Source organism: Mastomys coucha, unplaced genomic scaffold (assembly GCF_008632895.1).
Source record: "Mastomys coucha isolate ucsf_1 unplaced genomic scaffold, UCSF_Mcou_1 pScaffold18, whole genome shotgun sequence".
NCBI lineage: Eukaryota > Metazoa > Chordata > Mammalia > Rodentia > Muridae > Mastomys > Mastomys coucha.
The window spans coordinates 60,737,773-60,763,348 of NW_022196900.1; the positions used below are offsets into that span (position 1 = coordinate 60,737,773).

The 25,576-nt window shown below is 42.8% G+C and overlaps 1 protein-coding gene across 4 annotated transcripts in view; it reads left to right on the forward strand.

Annotated features, from left to right (window-relative positions):
- The window catches only part of Dnajc6 (DnaJ heat shock protein family (Hsp40) member C6), a 157,310-nt gene that overhangs the window by 2,431 nt on the left and 129,303 nt on the right, over positions 1–25,576 (forward strand). For 2 of the 4 annotated variants that reach the window (XM_031377957.1, XM_031377955.1), the window contains exon 1: positions 8,610–8,853. The exons of the other annotated variants lie outside the window; for them this stretch is intronic. Coding sequence is in view for 1 of the 2 variants with exons in the window: in XM_031377955.1 (XP_031233815.1) it covers positions 8,757–8,853 (97 nt within the window). In the remaining variant the exon portion in view is untranslated. Of the gene's footprint in view, positions 1–8,609; positions 8,854–25,576 lie in introns of those variants that run through there. 4 annotated transcript variants of the gene reach the window in all.

The window sequence follows — 25,576 nt, forward strand, 5'->3', positions numbered from 1 at the left end:
TTTTACTTATTTTTTTTTTTTTTGAGACATGGTTTCATTATCTAGCTTTGGATGACCTGGAACTCTTTAGATCAGAATTCACATAGACTATTTCTTCTTCCTGAGTGCTGGGATTAAAGGTGTGTGCTACCACGGCACTTAGCTTTGGTCAGATCTTGAAAAAAGGCCTGGGAGGAAGACGGTAGATGTTACTTATTTCCTTCACTTTGTATTTGAGAAGATAAATTGAGATAATGACTTGCTGGAGGTCTCCTAGCAGGTAAATGCCTAACTCAGGCATGGCTATCAATAGACCACCCCCTCTGCCACGTCTCCCAGCACAAAATAGGCAGGTTCCCCATACTCATGGAGGGAGAAGTAAGACAAACTACCACCCAATGAAAGAAATCCATTAGCTCCGTTTTTTATCTGGTTCTGCAAAGGGTGACCTGATCTTTTTTTTTTTTTTTTTGCACAATGACATCACTATCACTTGAACACCTCGAGCCGCATTCTCTGATGGCAGTCAGGCTACAATTTTAGTCTGCTGTTAATGAGTGACATACAATTAGACAACATGATCTTGGCAGGGGCCCTTAATCTTTCTAAAACTCAGCCATTTATCATCGCAAAATGGGGATGCTAATTTTTATGGCCTTGTAGCTGTGCTAATTAATGTTTACCTAGCACACAGAACCTCAGAAAATGGGTACCTCAAACATGGGTAGTCATGGGGCTGAAAAGTTCAGGAGGTTGTGAGAAAGACCATAACTTGAGTTGTCTTTGGGGCAGCTGAATCTTCTGGAATAGCTAGATCTGCAGCAACCTTGTGCCATCTCCCAACCCTTACCCCCCAAAAGCTAGAGGTGAGAAAGAAAGAATGTGACTTCTAGGAACTCTTGGCATCTGCTTTTCTAGAGAGCTGGAAGTTGGCTCCCAGAACCATGTCACGACTGCCTGTAAGTTCCAGGGGATCCAATACCAGCTTCTAGCCTCTCTGGACACCCACTCCCATCTCCATATATACACTTAATACAAATAAAATCTTAAAGTGTATGTACTTTGAGTATCTAGGATTGTACTTACAATGTAAAGACTTAGAGGGACAATCATGGGATAAAAGGCTATATGCTTTTGTTGTTGGTTGGTCTTAAAGGCTCTGACCACTTTGACCTCTGAAGCTTTTTGCTAGTTTATTTTTGCCAGTGGCAATCAAGATTCTTGACTCCTTTCTGTGTTCCACTAGGGATTTTTGTTTAAAATTAGGTAAATTTATCCTTTGACAATTCCATACAAGTATATACTCCATTCTGATAGTGTTAGAAGTGTTAGTGCTTGATGTGTATAAAACAATGCTTTAGGCCCTTTTATTGCCTTGTTTTTGGAGACAGGGTCTCATGTATCTCAGGCTGGCCTTGAACTCCTGACCCTCCTACTCAACATCCCAAATGCTGCATATATGCATGATACCAGTAGGCATGCATGGCCATGACAACCATGACCAGCATGGTCATTTGTCTTTTAAAAAATTCAGTTCCTTTGATAAATAGCAGATCTAAGTATCTTTTCACAAACATTGGCAGCTCAGATGAGCCTCTGTGAGAAGCTTGGTACCGTCCGTCCTTTCCTCCCTTTTATTTGGTGCTTTGTCGTTTTCTTCTTCTCTCTTTATAGGGATTCTTTAAATATTCTGGGTTCTAATCAGTTACTCAGTTTAGATTTAATTATGCAGTATTTTGTTTTCTTCGAGTTCTGGGATCAAATTCAAGGCTTCTCCATGAATGGGAATATGATCAAGCTGGGCAGAGTGGAAATTAACCCTTGCATTGCATCCGTCCTTCCCAGAGAACGATTTTTTAAATCACACCTCAAAGTTGTTAAATGTAGAAAGGGACCATCCAGAGGGTAGAAGTATTTCTGTAACCAGAAGAGTTCTCTGGCCCTTAGGATTATGCTAATCAGCCACAAGTTCCTTTTGCAAGAGATCGCCTCACCCTGCTGGTGCCTGAGATAATGCTCTTCCCTGGGAAGACACAGATGGAACCAGCTCGGTCTGGACTAGCAGATACTGTTTTTCAGGACAAGAGCAGAACACTTGTCAGTTCATCCCTAGCTTGGCTTCTTGTTTCTAACCATGTGTTCTTTTTCTCTTTTAAACACATTAAATGAAGGTAATGGTTACTGGACTTAAACAAGATTGCAAATATAAAAGGGGCTGAGCAGATGGCTCATCAAGGAAAGTGTTTACTGAATAAACAGGAGGACCTTAGTTTAGATCCTGAGCACCCATGGAAGAACTGGATGTGACAGATCATATCTGTCACCCTAGCTCTTGAGAACACCTGCATGTCATGTATTCACAACCCCCCCCCACACACACACATACACACACGCATGCACGCGCACACACACACATTCATGCATGTACATACAAACAAAAAATACAAGATAGTTGGCCCTGATAAGTAACTACCCCTTTTGCCTGAGAGGCAGAATTCACTTACTGATGGTCTCAGGCCCAATTCTTTCTCCAGACACACGTTCTGTGTACAGGCGCAGAACTGAGGGAGGTTCTCCTAGATGTACAAATACTGCAGGCCACTTTAGAGTCACCAAGTCAGAAATGCTAGAGGCAGAGCCTGAAGTCTGTCCTTTAGTAAGCCGTGAAGTAACCCCACTACAAGCTAAATCCATGAAGCTGACCTGTGAATGGACAAGGGCTTTCGTCCAGTGGGTGCCTCAGCTTCAGTTCTTCATTTGCCAACTTGTGACATGAATAAGTTACCAGGTATTTTGTGGGGTCCTAAGCTCACAGCAATACAGGAGGATGATAGGATGTAGCCCTTTCTTTCCAGGGCTGCTGTGAAAGACATGAAGTATCCTGGCTTTGCTGCTACTTGTCTATGCAGCTTCTAGCAAATTACCTTGCCTCTTATTCTCATTGGGATTGTAACGTATATGTAGTACTGTGTGCCAGTTAAACAGTGCATATATCTGTCTGTCTGTCTGTCTATCCATCTGTCATCTATCTATCTATCTATCTATCTATCTATCTATCTATCTATCTATCTATCTATCTACCTACATACCTATCTACCTATCATCTATATTTAAATGTGTGTGTGTGTGTGTGTGTGTGTGTGTGTCTGTGTGTAGATGTGTGCGTGTAGATGTTAGGGGAGGACTTTCTTTCAGGCATTGGTTCTTCCTCCCACTTTGTTGAGTCAGGGTCTCTCTTTTTGTTTCTTCGGGCCAGCTTGCCCCAGAGGTGTTAGGAGACTGTATTGCCACTGGCCTTGTAGGAGAGCTTAGATTACTGATGGATTCCAGTGCATCTGTTTTTTTGTGGGTTTAGAGCTGTGTTTCTCAACCTTTCTTAATGCTATGACCCTTTAATACAGTTCCTTGTGTTGTGGTAACCCCTAGCCAAAACAATTACTCCCACTCCTACTTCATAACTGTAATTTTGCTACTGTTATGAATCATAATGTAAATATATGGTATGTGGGATATCTGATATGTGACCCCCGTGAAAGGGTCATTCAACCACCAATGGGTTTGTGACCCACATGTTGAGAACTACTGGTTCAGGGACTCAAACGGCTGTCGACAGGCTCACACTGCTAGCCATTGTTTTCACTGAGCTGTCTCCCTGGCCTACACTACCTTGTTTTATGAGTAAGAAAAAACGCCAAATCAGAGCAAGGTTGAATAATGCTTCACAGTGACATATAACTGGTACCCTAGGATTCGAACCCAGGTAGCTTGATGTGAACATGCTTGCATTAAAGCCACTGCTTTGGCGAATGAGTTCTCCAGTAAATTTACACAAATGACAATAAAAGTTAACTGCTTTCAAGTGGTAGGCATTCCACAGGTTAATTTCCTTCCTCTTGACTGGTAGCTTGACTTCCTGGTAATTCTGCCTTTCTCATCAGCTGCCTACCCCCTTCTGTGGTTAGTTTCCAAGTATACTTGGCTACACGTCCCACTGCTCAGGGTGACTTTTCTCTCTCCATTTACCTCTTAACTGCCATCTGGGTGCTCAGAGCAAACCAAACAGATTGAGCTGGGTGAAGAAAGACCAAGTGTGGTACTTCTGAGAAGCCATCTCTCTTTCCTTCATCTCAGCATTCATGTGACTCAGCAGTGGCTTCTAACAAGAGAGGGACTGTGCTGAACTGCAGAGGGGCTTCGTGCCCAGTGGAGTTGCCGGAAGCATTCCCTAAACCTAATTATTGAGACAGAGTGTCACTCCATGACTGGCTATTTAGAATGGCCTTTGTCATGAGTCTATTTGAAGCTTGGGGTCAGAGACATCAGTTAGTGGAAAGATCCAAGGCTTGGGTCTGTTTGTTCTTGTTCCTGAACGAGGCACGCTCTTGAGTCTAACTGTGAGGCAGGACGAGACTTCTGAGAGCTTGCCTGACCCTGGCTGGAATGGCCTGAGGATCAGAGATCTAAGGTTTTGGTAAACATGATGTCACAAGGGAATGTTAAGCCTTTCCATTTAATTAGACCTTCAAATCTCATTCAGCCTGACTTTAAGAAAGAGAAAGAAATATTACCCATGTACAGTGGCCCAGGACTGTAGTTTCAGTGCTCAGGAGTCTGAGATGGGAGGACTGCTGGATCTTGGTCCATCTTTAAAAAGGCGGGAGGAGATAAAACCTGTGTATGGCAGTGCAAGCCTGTAGTCCCAGCACTTGAGTGGTGCAAACAGAAGGATTGCAAGTTTGAGGTTAGACTGGGAATATAGTAAGACTTTGTCTCAAAAATATAATAAACTGGGGTGCATCATATAGTTTAGCGGATGAAGGCGCTTACTGTGTAAGCCTGAGCCCCTGAACCATGAGAAGATGGATGCTGAGAATGGACTCCACAGAGCTGTTCTGTTACTTCCACAAGATCAAATGTCATGGCATGTGTGAGCGCTCTCTGTGTGTGTGTGTCTGTGTCTGTCTGTCTGTCTTTCATGCATGTTCTCTCTCCTGCACATGATAAATAAAATATAAAAACTAAAAAATAAAGGAGCAGTTAAGGGCAGGTAGAGTTAGAAACATGTAAGAAATATAACAAAATGTGCAGGGTTATGGGGCTCACTGCACAATTCTCTCAACTTCTTTGTATGCTTGCAACCTTTCAAAAACAGTGTTATGTAACATGTAGATATTTGCAGTGATGGTTACACTTTTTTTTTTTAAAGTTCCCTCCTTTGACATATGAATGGAAGCCCTCCCTCTTCCTCCCACCCTCTACTACTTCAAACCTTGGTACACCTTCCCTGAAGCAAATGCAGTGTGAGTGAGTTCAGCCAGCCAGTGGGAAACTACTCCTTCATGCCACAGGCTTTATCTCCTTCCTGGGGTATAATCCTCACGATAACCCTACAAACTAATTACTGTTTCCCATAGTTTAGTGAGGAAAGCTGAGGCTCAGAGGGCTGACTCAGGTAATCATATTAACCTTATAGACTGAGGGGGACCTTCCTTCTTGGCATTGCGCCATACTCTGTGTTTGAAGCCACTGTGCCTCACCCAGCCTTAGAAGATGGTCCTATTGTTATCTTTATCCTACACAGTTGGAATAGAAACTTTAGAGAGGTTCAAAAACATACCCCAGTTTTTTCTAGGGACCAGTAAATGACACAGCTTATATTTGGACCCAGTCTTGTTCTTCCCCCTTATATTCAAACCCTTCCTGGCATCTGTTTGCCTGATTTAGTAACCCCTCAATGGGAGGCCACAAGCTCCAGAAGACAGAACACAGTGTTCAGCACTGCAGAATATTATTGAATGAAGGGGAGGGGGCATGGGACTGCAGCATCTCAGCCTCATGGAGTGCTCCTCTGGGCACAGTTCCACTTAGTCTTTGGAAGGAGGAGATACCCAGTTTTTTTTTTTTTTTTTTTAAATGTTGATATATGGTACTGAGGCTCATAAAATGGATAGTAAGGAGTTGTAATGAACTCATTTACGATTTTCAGCTTTTCATCACTAACTATAACAAAGTACGTGAGATGACTTACAGAGGGAAAAGATTTTTTAAATATATTTTGACATCTATTATAAATGAATGCCCGTCTGTAGGTAAAGATCAGAGGTCGGCTTTTGGGAGTTGGTTCTCTCCTTCCATCAGGTGGGTTCCAAGATGGAAGTCCAGTTGTCTGGTTTGTCCTTGCCCACTGAGCCATTTCACTGGCCCGAGAAATGCTTTATTTTTACTTCAGTCCCTAATAGATTTGACCCATTGCTTTGGGCCAGTGGTGAGGCATATTATTGGGGGATCACACAGCAAAGCAAAACCAGTTAATCTTGTGGCCAGGCAAGTGAAAGGAGGAGGGGGCTGCAGTCCCACAATCCCCTTTGAGATTATATTCCCAGTGGCCTGAAGACCACCCCACCCCCCCGCAGGGTACCCTACCTCTTAAAATATTTACCATCCCCAACATAGCCCTGCTTTGGATCCAAGCCTTTATCTCTGGGGCATCTAGAACACATGCAAGATCCAACTTTCTCATCGAATCTCCTCTTACTGGCCCCCAAGCTTCCAAAGAGCAGAAAGGTATTATGCATTGCCAAGGAGTAATGGGGACCAGAACCGAATGCTTAAATATCTCCAAATTCTCAGGGAGTCTTCAGATTTAAACAGCTAAAAGTCAACCCAGGGGCATCTAGTGGCCAAGACAGCTTCCCCTTCATGGCCATCCTTGACTCATGGCTGCAGCAATGAGCAGGTGAACACTTAAAATTAGTCACCTTCAATGTGCCCAAACAGCTAGCAGTGATGCCCCACATTGACAGAGTGCTTGGTTTACCAAGTTCTGCATCTCTTTTCTCTCTTCATGTTCTCAGTAGCCTGATCCACACTCGGCGCAGGAGCTGAGCTCCTGTTTATAGGCAAGGAAACGATTCTGGAGAGGTTAAATCATTTGCCCTACACCACTCAGTTTGTAATGGCAGAAGGGCCCACCAGAACATCTTCTGTGTCGATGCTGTATTTAAACAGCAAGTTCCAGGGATGAGAGCAACAGAGGATTTCTTTCTATTGGTTTTCTCGAAACATGGGTTCTGTACTTGATTAGAGTTAATCTCTCTGGAGATCAGTTTTTCCAATCTGTAATGGAAACAAACAAATCAACCAATCAGCCACTAGTGCGGGGAAATCGCGTAGAGAAGGTTGTGAGGGTTTAGAAATGAAAGAAATTATTCTAGTTTTATTTTTCAAAAATTATTTTGATGTATGTGGGTGTTGTGCTTGAATCTATATCATGTGTATGTCTGGTGCCCATGGAAGCCAGAAGAGGGCCCTGGATCCCCTGGGACTGGAGTTACAGACAATTGTAAACTGTGGAGTGGTTGCTAAGAATCCAACCTGAGTCTTCAGGAAGAACAGCTAGTACCCTTAACCACTGAGCCATCTTTCTAGCCCCTGTTTCTTTTATTTTTAAGGTTTATTTACTTAAAAATTATGGCAGTTATTGATTTTTGTGTGCATCTGTATTGTGGTGCATTTATGGAGGAAAGAGATTTTTTTTTTATTTTTTATTATTTTTTTTTGGAGTTGTTTGCTATGTAGGTGCCAGTGTTGAGTTCAGGTGACAGTGTCAGGCTTGGTGGCAAGCACCTTTACATAGTGAGCCATCTCACTAGACCTGAAAAAGCAGTTTAGAGTCTTTTTTTTCTTTTTTGGGGGGTTGTGGGGGACATAAAGAGCCACAAGGCAATGCTAGGGCCAAGCTTTGAATATGCTAGGCAAGTATTGTACCATCAGCCCTGCTCCAGCCCCAGTGTTAAGATGTTTAGAACACTACCATAATGCTGACCCATTTTCCATAAGTTAGATGTCATCTCATTTGGCCACCGTGTCTAAAAATGGCACTTGTTAGTTACCTCATTGTCATGCGCCACTATTCCTTACAGCGTTTGCTGCCACTTATGGTTTCATATTGCTTGTCTGAATTCTCTCACCTGAGGTAAAAAATTGCTATGAGGGCAGGGACTTGTCTGCTCTTATCCTCTGGAACCCTAACAGGTCGAACAGTGCCTGCCAAAAATTACTGTTTGTTGAATGAGTGACAGAGGAAGGGAGGGATGTACCCGTGTTACAGAATGATACAAAATTCTGTGGGAAAAGAATGACTAAAAGGTTTGCTGGATACTCCCTTGCCTCTCAGTATGATCTGCCTTCCTCATACCTGGTCCTGGCGAGTCACTGGTTTGCAAAGCTTCCTTGCTTATCAGCTTATATCTTGGTGAAGCAGCTTTAGAAAATTATGTCCTCCCAGCAGACATGGGCCACTGTAGGGCACCCACTGCCTCTGTGTGGTGCCAATGAGAACAGAGCTGGGGGTCCTTCCTGTACAATGCTGCATCTGCACGACTAAGCTATGCCTGACCCACCCACAAGTGTTTATTGAGTAAATGAAGCAGTGAATGGATACAAAGAGGAAGCTCAGGGTTCTTCATCTCCTCTAAAGACACTTGAAAATAAGTCCGGACCACAGCGCAGACCTTCCACGTTCAACGTGAACCAATTCTCTCTGGAAGCAAGAAGTTGGATCTTCACTCCAAGGAAGGAAGAAGGGCAAACCTAGGCTCCAGATCCGGTTCCATGCCATGTTTTGGAAGTCGTGTTTACGTCTGCCTTCATCCTCATCCCTTCCGCTTCAGCATAAGCAAAATTATAACCCTGCACGCTGACTTGTATGCCATTATCATAGCCTGACTGCTCCTGCGTTGAGGGACTTCGCCCCCGGGATCGCTGACTGTCTGTGAATGACAAATCCAAAGTCAGGGGTTGCAGAGTCAGCCGGACTTGCCTGCTCTCGTGCAGCAGCGGGAGGAAACAGAATGAAAGATTCTGAAAATAAAGGTAAGGGGCTGACGGCAGAGGGGCCGCTGGCAGACGCTTGGGGGAGATGTCATAACGTGAATGTGTTTAGTTCGTGCTGATGGCTGTTTTGATTACTGATGTATATTCGTAATTTTTAGTTATGTAATATATGTCCTCTTTAAGTGACTGTTTTCTAAATACCATGTCATTCAGTTTTCCATTTTTTGCATTACTAAACATATATTTTTTATTCTTTATTTAATCTTGGCCAAGTACACATATCTGACAGTTTTCTTTATGATCGCTTCCAGAATTTTGATACATTTATTTTGGGGGTGTTTATAATTGCTAATCATTAAAATGTAGGGTTTCAGCCAATTTTTGGAATAGCCTGAGATCATGGTTCTTAAAACAGTTCGGGTTTTCTAGAGAGGCAGTGACTGAGAATCTCCAGATGAGCGTTCATCTTTTTTGGGAGGGCTCAGCAGGGAGTCGTAGTCGCTGACCTTCAGAAATGTTTACCTTGCACAGGGATGTTCCGTTGCAAACTCCCCCTGTTCCCCGCCCCCCACCACTGCCTCTAAAAAAGGAAAAAAAGCCCACCAGCGTGAATTCTGTTGGAGGGGAGCGCCAGGACAGAAACAGATTGACGTGAAAGCCCCCGACCCCCCAGTCAAGGACTCTGGAGGATTTCGGGGTTCACCTCTGAGGCCCTGGGAAATTTCTGCCGCAGCGGGGGGAGGGGCAACAGCCCCCAGCTCGCCCCAGCATACACGTGGTTCAGGGTCGCACTTCTTTCTTGCATCCTTGGTTCTCTAGATCCTAGTTGCCTGCAGAGGGGCCGCCATCTCCCCAGCCTGGAGCTCAGGTCGGGGTTCACCAGCCGCGCGTCTCCGTAGCTGCTCAGTGTGCTCGCGCGCCGCCACCGAAGCTTCCTGGGGCCTTGTGGTTTTCCCTTGACTGGGCAGGTGCGCAGGTGCTGGCTGATGATGCCAGGTGACCACTCGCCCCAGCCCCTGCCTGCCTGCGTGTCCCGTAGCAGGTGTGGTCTTCCCCACAGGAGTCTGACCTCTGGTTGTTAAAAGATTCCTACCTGGTGATGGACAGCGGTATATGCACACTCACCTAACCCGCAAACACCCGAGCAAAAGCGATCACGAGTCCTTTACAGTGTGATGGATGCCAGGGGCGAAGCTGGCTTTCCAGTCTACCAGAAGCAACGCAGTGTCTTAATGGATCCGGGGTTTACAAGTGACTGGGTGGGGCCTGAGGTTGTTGGCAACATCAGCTCAAAGGCTTTGGACCTTTCACATTCACGCACTGAACCATGTGGTTTTGGTGTTTAAATTTTAATTAAGCCGTTCCAGGGAGGGAGAAACAGCTGTGTGAGGCCGGGGTGAACGCATAGAGGACAGTTCACTTCTGTCTCCTAGCCAGCTGCCGCTCATGGACAAATAACTCCTATGTGGCTAAACTATTCAAAATCAGTTTCCAAAGAGGGCACTTCCTTGCTGTTTGCCATAGCTAGAGAAAGGGTTAATGCAGAAAGGAAAAAAAAAAGCCTATTTGTCAAGTCATGCTAGGCCATGGGCATGACTTAGGAACAATTAAAGCTGTCTGAATCACAGGCTCAGGCCCGGCTCAGTGTTTGGGGATGTTTAGAACAGAAATACTCCACATCAGCGTGTTTTAAGCTTCAGGTCTCCTGACCTTTTTGATGGGACTGGTATTCGGAATTTTTGTATCGCTTTGTGTTGGAAAGAGCCGTGGGCTGGCAATCCAAACAGGCAGGTTCGGACTTGTTCAGCCATCTCTCATTAGAAACCAGGACAAGACTCTTGGTTTTCTTGGGTTTCAGTGTATCTCCTGAGTCGAAAGATGTTAGCGGGCATTAATGCTATTCCAGATCGTGAGGGATTTGGGTGTCTTGGGGGCAACGTTTCAGACGGGCACAGTCGAATAAATTCATCTTAGAAACTACTGCACATATGTAAGTAAACTTACTTTCTAAAGCTGTTTGTGTATGCAGACACGTGGGCTGTATTCTGTTATCAGGTCTATGTTCTTTGAGTCCTAACCAAAACACACTGAAGAATGATGATACAAGCCATAAGAGATGAATTTCATTTTCAAAGAGTCTGTGAAATGCAACCATACATGTGCATTCAACCATATATGTGCTGTTGAAAGAAAAAGTCAGCAGTTGCCCTCTGATTTACAAAGGTGTCCGAGAACCCAAACAGGACACGAGTTAATGGACATCTAGGGTCTCCCAAGAGGCTTTCCGGCCAATTTCTTGCTATACATGGGAGATGGGTCTGTGTTGAGAAGTGGATTAGAGTGTGTGTGATAGTGTGTATGAGGTGCATGTATGTGTACACAGACAGAGGAATGCATATACAGAACAGTTGGGAGAGGGTATGAACATGTCCACCAGACCATGAGAGCTATTTTGGGAAAGCAAAGTACCAGTTTGTTGACCTAAATATGAAATAAATGTATCAAAAAGATAAAAAAAAAAAAAAGCTGAAAAGGCCAGGCAGTGGTGGCACATCACATGCCTTTAATCCCAGCACTTGGGAGGCAGAGGCAGGAGTATTTCTGAGTTTGAGGCCAGCCTGGTGTACAGAGTGAGTTCCAGGACAGCCAGGGTGATACAGAGAAACCCTGTCTCAAAAAACTAAGAGAGAGAGAGAGAGAGAGAGAGAGAGAGAGAGAGAGAGAGAGAGAGAGAGAGAGAGCTGAAAAGGACTGCTGAGAAAGTACCAAAATGGAGGGATTTTTTTGGAAGTCAGTTCTTGTAACAGTTAACAGAGGAACCAGGTAAAATTCCAAGAGGTGACGGAGGTGGTACTCGATTAGTACGTTGGCAAAGAGAACTTGAACTTGAATGAGCTACAGTCTCACGACTGGTGTTCAGGAAATGGTGGATTGTGGTTTAGTAACCGCTTTCCTTTCCTTAACCTGTTCTCAGTACATCTCAGACAGCCCAGTGAGGTTATTAACTACGGGAGGCATTTTATAACTTATGCCTGTTTTATAACTTTACCTCACAATGCTTTGCAAGCCAGGAAAAGGCATGTGTATAAGACAATTAAAATACTTGAACGAGTTAACTAAATATTGACAAGCATGGCTACAAGTTTTAGTAGTAAACATCCTAGAGCCTATTTAATGATCAAGGCTGTGTGACAAGTTGTCTGCCAGGTTCTTTACATATTGTTCCAGCAGTACAAGGGAATGCTTTCTGTGCAGCGTACAGACAGAGAGCAGCGGAATTGTATTCAACCCCAGGCTGTTCACCCCAGAAACCACTTCTCAGATAGGTAGGGGTTTGCAGACAAGTCACACTGTAAAACTAGCTTTAAAATAAATTGCACAGGGGCTGGAGAGATGGCTTAGCAGTTCAATGCATCTGTTGTTCTCGCAGAGGACCTGAGTTTGGTTCTTAGCATCCACATTAGACAGGTCAAATTGCCTGTAACTCCAGCTGTAGGGGGTCTGATGCTGTCCTGACCTCTTCAGTCACAATACATCCTCACATGTTTACATAAGTAAGTAATAACAAAAATATAAAGAAGACTAAAATTGCCTATATCAGTATTAGAATGAATTTACCTTATATAAAAAAGGAAAATATGAACCCCAGAAAATAAAATAATGGCTTTTGACTAATTTTTTAGTTTGTTTGGAAAATTAGACATGGTAAAGTCTGTGAATTATCAATAAGGTCATAGAGGCAGAGATATGAAAGAACAAGAGAGGAAAATAGGGAAAAAAAAGGAGTAGAAATTTTTTTGCATATAAAAGGCAGAGAAGGGGTTGGGGATTTAGCTCAGTGGTAGAGCACAAGGCCCTGCTCTGAAAAAAAAAAAAAAGACAAAATAACAAAAAGGCAGAGAAAATATTTCTCTTCTAATGTTTCTGTATTTTGAGGGATTTTATTTAATATTAAAAAACATGACATTCTGTGAGCAAATGAGGGATGTGGCTAACATTTGAATGTGTGAGGGCAGGATTTGAGCACAGGCTTTGCTATAGGGACCTGCACGCTTTTGCTAGAAGACATTACAAAATCAGATTAGGAGTCGAACAAGATCAGACTTTCAGGCTCGCATATTAAATGTGGCTTCTATTCTTCAATGTAAAAAAAGCAAAAAAAAAAAAATGTTAGTTTTTGTTTCCCTTAACTAACATGACTCCTTTGATATCTTCAGAGAAAATACATATTTCAAAGTGTTTTTTTTTGTCATGGCTGCTTTTGCCTGGTTGGGCTGATGAGATGATATTTTTGCAGGAAAGACCTGTAAATATCATGTGATTTCCCAGGGGTCTAGGGCTTGCTCTTGCCAGTGGTTATCAATGGAAACTGGATCTGCACTGGAAATCTGAAAGTAAGCTTTCTGTTTGGTAGTGTTCACCAGAAGAAAGAAGCTAGAGCTGTTTGAGTTAGCTTGGGTGATCTGTAACTTTCAAATGTTTTTGTTGAAGAGGTGAGACTCTTTGTGGTTTTCCTAGCCTAGAATGTACGTCGGTCTTACATACATAGTTAAATTTCCAGGATTAGTTAATGTCCAGGGTTAACCAGCACTAGCACTCAAGAGACAGGCAGGCAGAGCTCTAAGTTTTAAGTCAGCTTGGTCTACAAAGTGAGTTCTAGGGCAGCCAAAACTATGTAGAGAAAGCTTGTCTTGAAAATACTCCCCCCAACCAAGAAATTCCTAAGATTAAAAGTGCTATCAAATCTAAGAAAGTTTATATCACTTAATTTTGTTCCAAAAAAAGGAAACTTACCTAAAGCAATATTGGTATTTTGCAGGATAGTGAGAAGAAGTTGCAATACCATTTATCCTTCTTATTCAGTCTACATATAGATGCAAATGCCTGGCTACAATGTAACATGGTTCTGTCTGAGTATTTATACATTATAAACATTTATACATACATTTTACTATTAATGTCATATTTAATTTCTGTTTGGTGCATGTACTTGGTTAGCTACATTATAACATAGTTCTGTCTCAGTGATCACACATTGTAATGCGTATACTTTATTATTAATGTCTTATTTAATTTTTGCAATATGCATGTGCACGTGTGGGTATGTGGAGGCCAAAACAAGTTGTCCAGTTTCCTCCATTGCTCTCAGCCTTACTGCTCTGAGCTAGGGTTTCTCACTGAGCCAGAAGCTCACCATTTTTGCTAAGCTGACTGGCTAGTGAGCTCTCAAGATCTTGCTGTCTCCAGCCCCAGCATCCCCCTATCAGTGCTGAGATTATAGGCACTTACAACTATGCGTAGCTTTCTACATGGGTGCTGGGGATTTGAATTCAGGTCCTCATGCTTGCAGAGCAAGTACTCTTACCCATCGAGCCTAAGTATTTCCCAGTCCCACTGAATATTTTGGTTTCTTTTTGTGCCGTGCTAGGGAGCAAACCCAGGGCCTTGTGCATGCTAAGCAAACACTGCTGTCTGCACTTCTCATTCTTTTAAAGATTTATATATATATATATATATATATATATATATATATATATATATATATATATATATATATATATATACTCTATCTGCATGTATACCTGCATGCCAGAAGAGGGAGACATCAGATCACATTATAGATGGTTGTGAGCCACCATGTCGCTGGGAATTGAACTCAGGACTTCTGGAAGAACAGTCAGTACTCTTAATCACAGAGCCACCTTGCCAACCCACACTTCTCACTCATTCTTTATCTTCCTGCTTCAGAGAGGTTTGAGTCAGTGTTAAAACTTTGGAATAGTATATATTCAATCCTGTAATTTTGGTGCCTTTAAAAAAAGATGGAGACAATATATAAGTATTTGTAATTGAAATTGAGCAGAGCAAAATCTACCCTATTTTTCTTTTTCTTTACCCTTTGAGAGAAGATCTATTGATGTGTGCAGCCCACACTGGCCTTGAACTTGGTTCATCCCTGGCTGGTCTTAGATGTGATTCTCTTATTTCAGTCTCCTGAGTGCTGAGGTTGTGAGCAAATGTCATCATGTCTAGTAGAGACACTGGGACATCAGGGATGTAAACCTGCCTGAAAGTGATGCCACTGGGTTATTGATTCTCTGTGCTACTGAAGCTGGCAGTTGGAATTTTTTTTTTGAGTTCTTCCTAGGATACACAAATGTGGTGCATTTTTAGATCTTGGTTTTGTTTTGATGATCTTGCTGAATGCACTTAATAATTTGAATAGTTTTTAGATTTGGAAGGATTTCCTACGTTGACAGTTTTCTATAATTGAGGCAGTTTTACTTCCTTGTTTCCAATTCTTACACATTTTTACCCTCTTTTACTTGAGCACTAGCTAAGATGTCTCTTAAAATGATGAATAGAGGGCCAGCACCATGGCTCAGTGTAAAGACGCCTGCTGCCAAGCCTGATGACCTGATTTCATTCTTGGGATCTGCATGAGAACACATTTTCATTTGCAGCTTTAATTTTTCCTTTGAGCATGGTTTGTTGTAAATACTGAAAGTATTGCATCATAATTGACTTTTATAAACTACTTTATAACTTCCATTACATGTTTTTTAAAAAAAATTCATTTTAAGATTTATTTTATATATGTGAGTATGTTGTTGCTGTCTACAGACACACCAGAAGAGGGTATTCAGACCCCATTACAGATGGTTGTGAGCCACCATGTGGTTGCCAGGAATTGAATTCAGGACCTTTGGAAGAGCAGTCAGTGCTCTTAGTCGCTGAGCCATCTCTCCAGCCCCACAGATATGTGTGTGTGTGTGTGTGTGTGTGTGTGTGTGTGTGTGTGTGTGTGTGTGTATATATATATATATATATATATATATATATATATATATCCAGAGGGTCATATAGAAGTTCACTTCATCACCAGGCAATTGAAGTGTTTCTGTCTGGTTATTTCTTTGCTATTGACTTCTAGTTTCCTTCTACTGTAGTGAGAGGAAGGACTGTGGATATATTCATTTTTAGAAAAAAAAATTGAGTTCTTTTTCTACCATACTTATGGCTGTCTTATATGTGTTTGTAGTGTGTATATACTATGTATGCACTTTAAAATAATGTGCACACTAACATTGCTTAGTTTAGCTATGTCGAGTATTTCCTTTTTCTCTTAAGAAGCAAAGCTTTATTTTTATGTATGTATATTTATCTGTGTGAGTGAATGCCATGTGTGTCCAGGTGCCCCTGGGGGTGAAGAGAGTCCATCAGATAGAGCTCCTGGAGCTGGAGTTAGAGGGTTGTGAGCTGCTGTGCAGAGTCCATCAGAGCTCCTGGAGCTGGAGTTAGAGGGTTGTGAGCTGATGTGCAGAGTCCATCAGATAGATCTCCTGGAGCTGGAGTTAGAGGGTTGTGAGCTGCTGTGCAGAGTCCATCAGAGCTCCTGGAGCTGGAGTTAGAGGGTTGTGAGGGCTGTGCAGAGAGTCCATCAGATAGATCTCCTGGAGCTGGAGTTAGAGGGTTGTGAGCTGCTGTGCATACTGGGAACTGCACTTATCCGTTGGAAAGGCAAGAGGCTCTTTTTAACCCTGAGCCACCTTTACTCACTTAACTTCTTTGAGACAGGGTCTCATTCTGTAGCCTAGGCTAGAACGGAACCCACTGTGTAGACCAGGCTGACCTTGAACTCAGCAGTCATCGTGCCTCAGCCTCCCAAGTTGGGGTTGCAGGCATGAGACACTTTGCCCTCCTTGTCTTGGCATTTCTCTCTGGTGTTGCCATAAAGCCTGGCCTGGGACTCGCTGCATAACCCAAGCTGGCCTTGCAGGGACATCGGTTCTTCTGCCTCTGTCTTCTGGTTGTTAGGATGACAGTTGGGAACTGCCATTCTCATCTTGGCCTTTTGAAGATAGTGCCACTGGATGTATGTAATTTTGGAAGAGGCCTAGAATGGTGGCATGTACTGTGGAGGCTGAACTGGGAGAGTCGTTTGAGGCCAGAAGTTCAAAGCTGGCCTGGGAAACAGTGAGATCCTGAATCAAAACAACCCCATATCTACACCTACACAACCCCCAAACCAAACCACCAACAAATCCTGAGCTGGCAATTTGTCTTTTTTCAAGACAGGGTTTCTCTGTGTAGCCCTGGCTGTTCTGGAACTCACTCTGTAGACCAGGCTGGCCTTGAACTCAGAAATCCACATGCCTCTGCCTCCCAAGTGCTGGGATTAAAGGCATGCACCACCATTACCCGGCCACACTTAAATTTTTATACATATAAATATATACAATTTATATATATATATACGTATAAATATGTATATATGTGTATATATATGCATATACATATACATATATATGTATACATATGCATATACATATACATATATATGTATACACACACATTTATACATATATATACATATGCATATATATGCACATATATATATAAAGACATAAAATTGAGTCTTTATTGGCCCATTGACATTGTACATAGCATTAGGGCTCAAAGGGTTTATGATCAAATTAGAAGTTGTTGTATAGACTGGTTCCACACCTTTGCCAGCCCCCAACATGCATTTCTTCGGTTTCCTAGTTTTAGTGCTGTGTGTTGTGTTAACTGGACTCTGGAGCCTCCTCTCATGTCTGGTCATTTACTTGGCTCATTCTTTGAGCATTTGTGCACCTAACTCTCTTTCACCACAAATACACGCTCCAGTGGTTCTTGAATCACCAGGAGAGTAAGTTAGCCTACTCATGTGACTTAGAGCTGAAAGGCGGCGATGTGATCGATGGTATGCGGTCGTGGAGACCGTGGAAAGGCTTTTCATGCTTTCTATTAAAATTAGACCAAGGAACACACTGGCACTTCCTGTCAGTCTCTTTTGATGTGCTTCCCTACTTCACTTCTAGTAGGGAAGATGTGCCACAGAGAGGGCCTCGTCGTGTGCCACAGTGGTTACGTGTGGTCAGTTTGTGGACGTGTGTTGAGCGGAATGTGTGTTGTGTTCACTTTTCAGTACATAGGTTACACACCTGATAAGAATTATAAAAATGAGCTCTTTGATATTCAATGTCTTTTTTTCTCAACATTGAGGTTGGCTTCACTCTGTAGCCCTGACTGGCCTGGAGCTCAGATATGTTCTCCAGGTGATCTTCCAGCCGTTCCATGCCTCTGCCTCCCAAGTGCTGTAATTGTGAAACTGAGCCAGGATTCCTGATGATGTTAAACATTTTAGAAAAGCATTGGGGCCAAAGAAAGCTTGAGGACCACAGATCAAGGTCAGCCTCGTTTGAGGACCACAGATCAAGGTCAGCCTCGTTTAATGAATGAGATCACTAGGAAGTGATGGAACTGAGGAACTGCAGATGTCTTGGAGCCCACAGTCAGGCCTTCTGATTCTCACTCTTTATACTTTTAAATTTGCTGGTCAGAGAGTGGGGGACGGGAGGATGTTCTCAAATCCCTAAAGCATCCTCATGAGTCAGCACCTTCTTCCTGTTTTCGGTTCCATCTTGTCCTCATTCTCTTCCCCGGGCATTCAAAAACAGACGCTTTTATCTCAAACTGCACCTTTGAGGCTTTTTAAAAATTATCACCTTAGAATCATTTGATCACACACACATATGAAAGAGAGAGAGAGAGAGAGAGAGAGAGAGAGAGAGAGAGAGAGAGAGCGCAAAGAGGGCTTTGTGCCTGTGAAATCGAAGGAGAGCCTGATTCAAGGTACAGCTGTTCCTCTCTGGGCCATTTTTAGTATGGGGCTGCATTGTTTAAATTTAGAAACCTTTTCCAAGTTGAGAGGGTGGTGGAAGTTTGCAGAAATTGAACCCAGCTATGACTCCTGCTGCTGCAAGATAAATGGGAAAATCTGGGTACTGGAGTTAGAAGGAGAGGGCCCAAGAAAGAGACTTGCCTTAATGTCACGAAAGTGGTGACACTGGCCTTTAATCCCAGTACTCAGGAAGCAGAGGCAGGGGGATCTGAGTTAGAGGCCAGCCTGGTCTACATGGTAGGTTCTAGGAAAACCAGGGCTACACAGAGACATGCTGTCTTACAACAAACCACACCCCTGACCCTGTGAAATGTTGCCTGTTGAGAATATAGTGTCAGGATTTTTTGCTTGGAAACCCAGACTTTAATATTAAAATTTAAACATTAACCAAGTATTAATAATTACTAAAACATTAGCAATCAACATTGTTAATGTCAATGTTAATATCAAGATACTAAAATATACAGTTATGTATATGTATACATATGTATGCATATCCAAATATCACCTTCTGTTAACGTCCAGTCACTGTGACAAGACAGCTGAGGACAGTCACCATATGAGAGGAGAGATTATTTTGGCTCACAGTTGTAGAGATGGCAGTCCTTGGTCCTTGGCCTTATTGTTTTGGGGCTTTCGTGACACAGTATATCATGATGGGACCATATTGTAGGTTAAGCCTATTAACTTTAGGGGGGCTCATGTGCACACAACTGGGGGGATTTCCTTCAAGGGCTTGCCTCAGTTGCCCACCTTTTTTCGACTAAGCCCTTCTTGCAATGACTTTATCACTTCCCTAGGCTTTTAGCATATAGAGCTTTGGGTCAGGTTTAATATCCAAACCATGATATATCTAGAGTGAGGTAGCACGTGCATGTGGCACGCACACACATACACTCACACTCACACACTCACACACACACACTCATACACTCATACACACACACACACACACACACACACACACACACACAGTCACACACTCACATACTCATGTACTGGCATGCTCAGCTTGGATTGGTAGCTATCAGGCTAGATTGGGTGTTTCCCAATGTCCCCTCCTCCCTTGTCAGCCCTGGCTCAATTCAAGGTCATCTTCTTTTTAGGAGTAGCATCCTCTCCAGGGCTCTCTCTGATTCCAGGTCTGGCCCACGACCTATCCCCAGGGCCTTCTGCATTTTCTCTTGTATGCCTTCTACATTTACAGTTGTTATAAAAAGCTTAAATACATCTTAGGCTTTGGGTACACGTTTCCAGGTATGGGATGGGGAAAGAGGGAAACAAAAGAAGAGAGGGAAACAGAGAGAACTACAAGGCCTTTACTTTCCTGGAACCTCATTTCCTCCTGTGTGTGTGTGTGTGTGTGTGTGTGTGTGTGTGTGTGTGTGTGTGTGTGTGTGTGAGAGAGAGAGAGAGAGAGAGAGAGAGAGAGAGAGAGAGAGAGAGATTGTTTCACTAAGGAGTTCGGGTCGGCCTTGCACTTATGGCAATTCTCCTGCTTCAGCCTCTTGAATGTTAGGGTTATAGGTATGTGCCATTCTTGGCAATTCATTTATTTATTTTTTAAGTTTAGAAGTGTTTTTATTTATTAATGTTGTTCTTGTATGTATGTACATAGGTACCTGCATGCCATGTCAAGTGTAGGAAGGTCAGAGAACAACTCATATGTAGGGGGTTGGTTATACCTTTCCTAGGTGGGTCCCAGGGATGGAACTCATGAGACTTTCACCCACCGAGCCATCTCGCTGGCAGCATTCTTCTTGAACATTCTTCTTGTGACATTTTCATCTTATTAGAAATTAGAAATAGAACATAGTAGGTAAAAGCATATATTCTCCCTAAGGGCACTCACAAAAATCCAGCCAAGTGCAGAGAAAACCTGTACAACCATCCTCAGCAAGCTCGTTCCTTGGAGCGCATGGCTGCACAGGTTCCAGCCGTTGTCCTGGCTGTCTCTGTGCTCCTGTGCCCTTTCCTCTCTGCAATGGTATTCTTCCTTCTCTTAACCCTGTTTCCCATTTTCTACATCTTTAGCGACTCTAAAATTGCTGTATACGCACAGCATCTCACCGTGATTGCTAGGCCTTCAGTTATGAGAAGGGGATTTATAAACTGATAGTCTATCCTCTGAAGTCCGACAGGATTCTGTGTCTTGCGTTGAGATAATTCAAATCCCTGGTAAATGAGACGGTGGACACAGCAAGTGGGCCAGCTTTTCCCCCTCACTCTCTCTTCCTCCTCTCCCTTCCGTTCCCTTCCCTCTCTTTTTGTGACACTCCGTTTTGCTTATTTCTGTGGATGAGAGGGCTATTTTTGGTCTTTAAGGAAATGAAGTAGGTAGGCAGAGAGCCATCCATTGGCCTGGAAGTGAGGAAGCCTGAGTTTCTGCTTATTCTCTGACCACTGATTCATCCATTTCATGTTATCCTCTGACTTTGCTCATCTATAAACATGGGAGGAGTTGGTTTTATAATAGATGTTTTCGCACTGGGCTTACGCGAGTTTCGGGGTTGTGTGGACGTGCTCTTGCATACCTGGGTCTCATGGCTAAGGCCAAGCACTCTCTAGCATGCACGAAGCCTGTGTCTGATTCAGCACTTAAAAAGAAAAGAAATTAAATGACAAGAGAAAAATTAGATTTGAAATTTTATGAATGAAATACAATTGTATTTTTGAAAACTGAGATTTCAGACACCACAAAATATACCCTTATGAATATGCCTTATGAGGTATGCCTAGTCTGGACATTTTGATGAGTGTAATTATACAATATAAATTTTCACATCTTGTTGTTTTTATTTAATGTAAAAGTTTAAAATTTCACCCGTATGGTAGCATGTAAGATGCATCCTGATTTTTTTTTTAAATATGTGTGCATGGTCTTGTTTTGAGGCAGAGTCTTGCTATGTAGGCCAGTCTGGCCTCAGATTTGCTATCTGCTTCAGCCCCTCAGAGCTGATATTGTAGGCATGAGCCTCCATGCCCAGTCTTCCTTATTATTTTTTATTTAAGCATTTTAGGAAAATATTTCTTATATTTAGATAAAAAATTGACCAGCCTATTAGACAGTGCCACCATAGGGATGAGCTCTGTGTCCGTTCAGATGTAAACCAATTTTGGCTCCTTCGATTTTTTAAGCAAAATGCTGTGTTTAGTTAGTGCACATGGAAGCTTTTAAAGCTCCCATTGCCTTAAAGCCTGGAAACCAACACCCTGATCATCCAGTGTCATGCCCTCCTCTGGATCTACGGTGGTGTCTAGAGTCGGTCTTCCTTAGATGATGGAAGTGGTGGTGAGAGACTTAGGCTGGGCTGGACAAGAAGAGATGGAAGGCGAACTGGTGGGCTTTATCTGTTTGTCTCTTGGGGCGTGGCTTCTTGCTTTTGTATCCCTAGTATCTCCAAACGGGTATGAGGAAGGCAGCTGCGGTTATAGGTGATAAACTGGTGGAGCACGCGGATGCTGCCTTCCCCAATTCTTAAGAGACGGAAAGGGGCTCTTATCAGTGTCAGACTCCACAGGCATCACAAACTCTTTGAGGTCATTTTGTCTCATCGAGATTACATCCCTGTTGTTTCTTATGGAACCTAGCATGCATGAGCTGTTCCATGAGTATCTCTTAAATAACCAGTGTGCAGTTTATTGTACTGTTGACTTAAAAAAGGAAAGGAAAACAAAACTGGCTCAGCCCGCATCATGATGCATACCTGTGTCACCTGAGCAGGAGAGCGGTGAGCTCAAGCCTGCTTGGTTCCACAGCTAAAAGACAAACACAAACAGATGAAAACTACCACCACCACCACCACCACCACCACCACCACCACCAACATCTGCAACAAATCAACAAATTATAGAGTTGCTGGGTATTTCAGAAATGCACAGTGGAGTCTTGTGCATACTTCCTCAGTGTAAAACTTTATTTATTTATTTATTATTTATTTACATGTGTGTGCATACATGAGTGCATGTGCTTGTATGTGTGTGGATCTAAGGTTGATGTCAGATGTTTTGTTTGATTGCTCTCCAGTTATTGCTTGAGTCAGGATCTCTTGCTGAACCCAGAACTCCCGATGTGGATAGCAGAGGTAGCCAGCCTGCCCTCTGGCTCGCCCGTCTCTGTCTTCTGCGTGTGGTTTCTTAGACGGCCACTGTGCCTGCCTAGGTTTTACTTGGGTTCTTGGGAACTGGGCTCTCTTGCGTCCTTAGGCTTGCACAGAAACTATCTCGGGGGCTCCATTTACCCTCCCATGCCTCTCTAGTGCAGCATCAAAGATAAGAAGCTGACACTTGTTGATCATCAAGCTGACTTAGGTTGTAGGAATTACACATGAACTGATTTGTGGGTTTGTATGTATAGCTTTGTGCAGTTTCTTTTAGCATACTTGTACCTGTGATCTTGAATGACCCCTACTGTACTCAACAGTCAACTGAATCATGACTATAGGCTTCCTTTTGTTATACCTTCATAGCCATCTCTTCCCCTTAATCTCTGATCCCTAAATTAATGTCTTCATTTTTTAAAATTATTTTTTATTAGATATTTTCTTTATTTACATTTTCTCCTTTCCCAGTTTCCCCTCCAAACAAACAAACAAAAACAAGAACAAACCCCTGTTGCCTCCCCACTCCCCATGCTTGCCACTCCACCCTCTCCCACTTATTGGCAATGTCTTCATTTTTATAATTATTTCCAAAGTGAAGAATTTCTATCATGAAGTATGTTTGACTTTTGGTTTTTTTCGAGACAGGGTTTCTCTATATAGCCCTGGCTGTCCTGGACTCACTCTATAGACCAGGCTAGCCTTGAACTTAGAAATCCACCTGCCTCTGCCTCCCAAGTGCTGGGATTAAAGACGTGTGCCACCACCGCCCGGCTGATTTTTTTTTTTTTTTAACTTAGCTTGATTTCTTTGAGGATAACAGAGGCAATGTGGACCAACACTTCCTTCCTTTTTCTGACTGAGTATTAGTCTGTGGTATGTACACACTATGGCTTGAAAGACACATGAGTTGTTTCTAGGTCCTGTCTGTGCAGAACAGAGCTGCTATGAATATCTGTATAAAACTTTGTGTATGAAACTAAGATTTCATTTCTACCTGACAAAGAGTTTAAGATTGTACTTGCTGGAAATCTGGTAAAGGCATTTATTTTCTTTTTACTTTTTAATTTTTTTAAAAGAATTATTTATTTTATAGATAAGTACACTGTAGCTGTCTTTAGACACTCCAGAAGAGGGCATCAGATCTCACTACAGATGGCTGTGAGCCACCAGGTGGTTTCTGGGAATTGAATTCAGGCCCTCTAGCAGAGCAGTCAGTGCTCTTAACTGCTGAGCCATCTCTCTAGTCGCTGCTTCTTTTAATTTTGAAAGAAATTGCCAAGCTGTTGTTCACAAAGTGTCTACCATTTTACACTCTTACCAGAACTGCACAAATTTTTCCACACACTCATGAGTGTGTGCCATTATAACTACACTTCACCTAGCCATTATGATAGATGTGGAGTGATGCATAGATTCCTTCTATGTTCCTCCTTCCACCAAAAACAAAACAAAACAAAACAAAACAAAAAACAAAAAAACAAAACAAAACAAAATACAGATTCTGAGATTAGCTTTCCAACTCTCAGCAACCGTGTCCTGTGATTTTTCAGACTTTTTCCTAGCTCTGTGACCTGGCTTACGTTTCTTCCCTACCTAGCCTGAATCCCAGAGTCTATGGAGATTCCTGGGGAAAGTCACAGAGCCAACCACCGAGTTCCTGCCAGGATCTCAACTGCTAGTGTCTCAACTCCTATGCACTCCTTTCCTTTACCTTGGTGACTCTCTTCCATTTTTGGAAAGTACTGCTCCAAATGTGTTGCATGCTTTTCTCTTAGATGTCCTTTCCATCTGTGAGCAAGACCAGACCATTCAACTTAAAGCTCCTCCACATCTTCTCATCAGGGCCTTCCACATCTTTCATCTCATCTGAGTCCTTCTCTTTCATGGAAGGGCTGACTGCTTGTGGGCATTTTGGCCTCTGGAATAGCAGAACTCTCAGTTATCTAGACTAGGGATTTTTTTTTTCCTCTTTTGATCACTTATAGTATACATCACTTCCTAGGATTAAAAAGCACATGGGCTCCATCTTGCTTGATAAATGCAGAACACCAGGGGAGAAAGAACTGGAAGAATGTGTGGTTTTTTGCCGTAACTCTATTGAGAATGCATTTGACTTAAAATGGTACAGGTGCAGAGCAGGTTAATGTATTGAAAAAACAAAGTTGCTTCTTGTTGCCATTCGCTGAGTGCGTGTACTCTGCTGCATGCTCAGCCTATTGGGATGGTTGCTCCCCACTGGCACTTGACTGGACTTAGAATCATGGAGATACACCATGTGAAGGCATTTCAAGAAAGACATAAGACCCACAAGGAATACAAAGAGTTCCCTCCTATGGATGGGGTCCCAGGCTGAATAAAACAGAGAAAGCAAGTTGAGCACAAACATTCATCTCTCTTGTGTTTCCTGACTGTGAATGCATTGAGACCCACTGCCTCAGGCTCCTGCCACCATGCCTTCCCTGCTTGGTCAGCTATATTCCCAAACTAGGGGGGCAAAATAAACTATCTCCCCTTTTTGCTTTTGTTGGCATTTTGTCATCTAGTGAGAACAGAAACTGATGCATGTGTAGTTTCACATTAAAACCGAAGTGGTAGTCCATAAAGGGGCATTAGTAACAACCCCAGAGTACCCTAAATATGTCAGTGTTGCATTAAGAAAAATAAGTGAAAAACATTTCCCCTGGGAGTGATTTAACCAAGAATGAGCCCAGATTCAAATCCTCCCTGTGTTGTCTGTCATCTCCTGCCTGTTGTATAAGTCTGATCCTATGCCTGCCTGAATGCTGCTTGCTATCTTGTCTCTCCCTGTGTCTATAACTCTAACAGAGGGCTTTGCTCTGTATTTATTAAACATAGAAGCACAACATAGAAGCACATGAGGGAAGGAATGAGATGTAGTTAATTCTTTAATAGAATTTTGCAGGGGATGGAA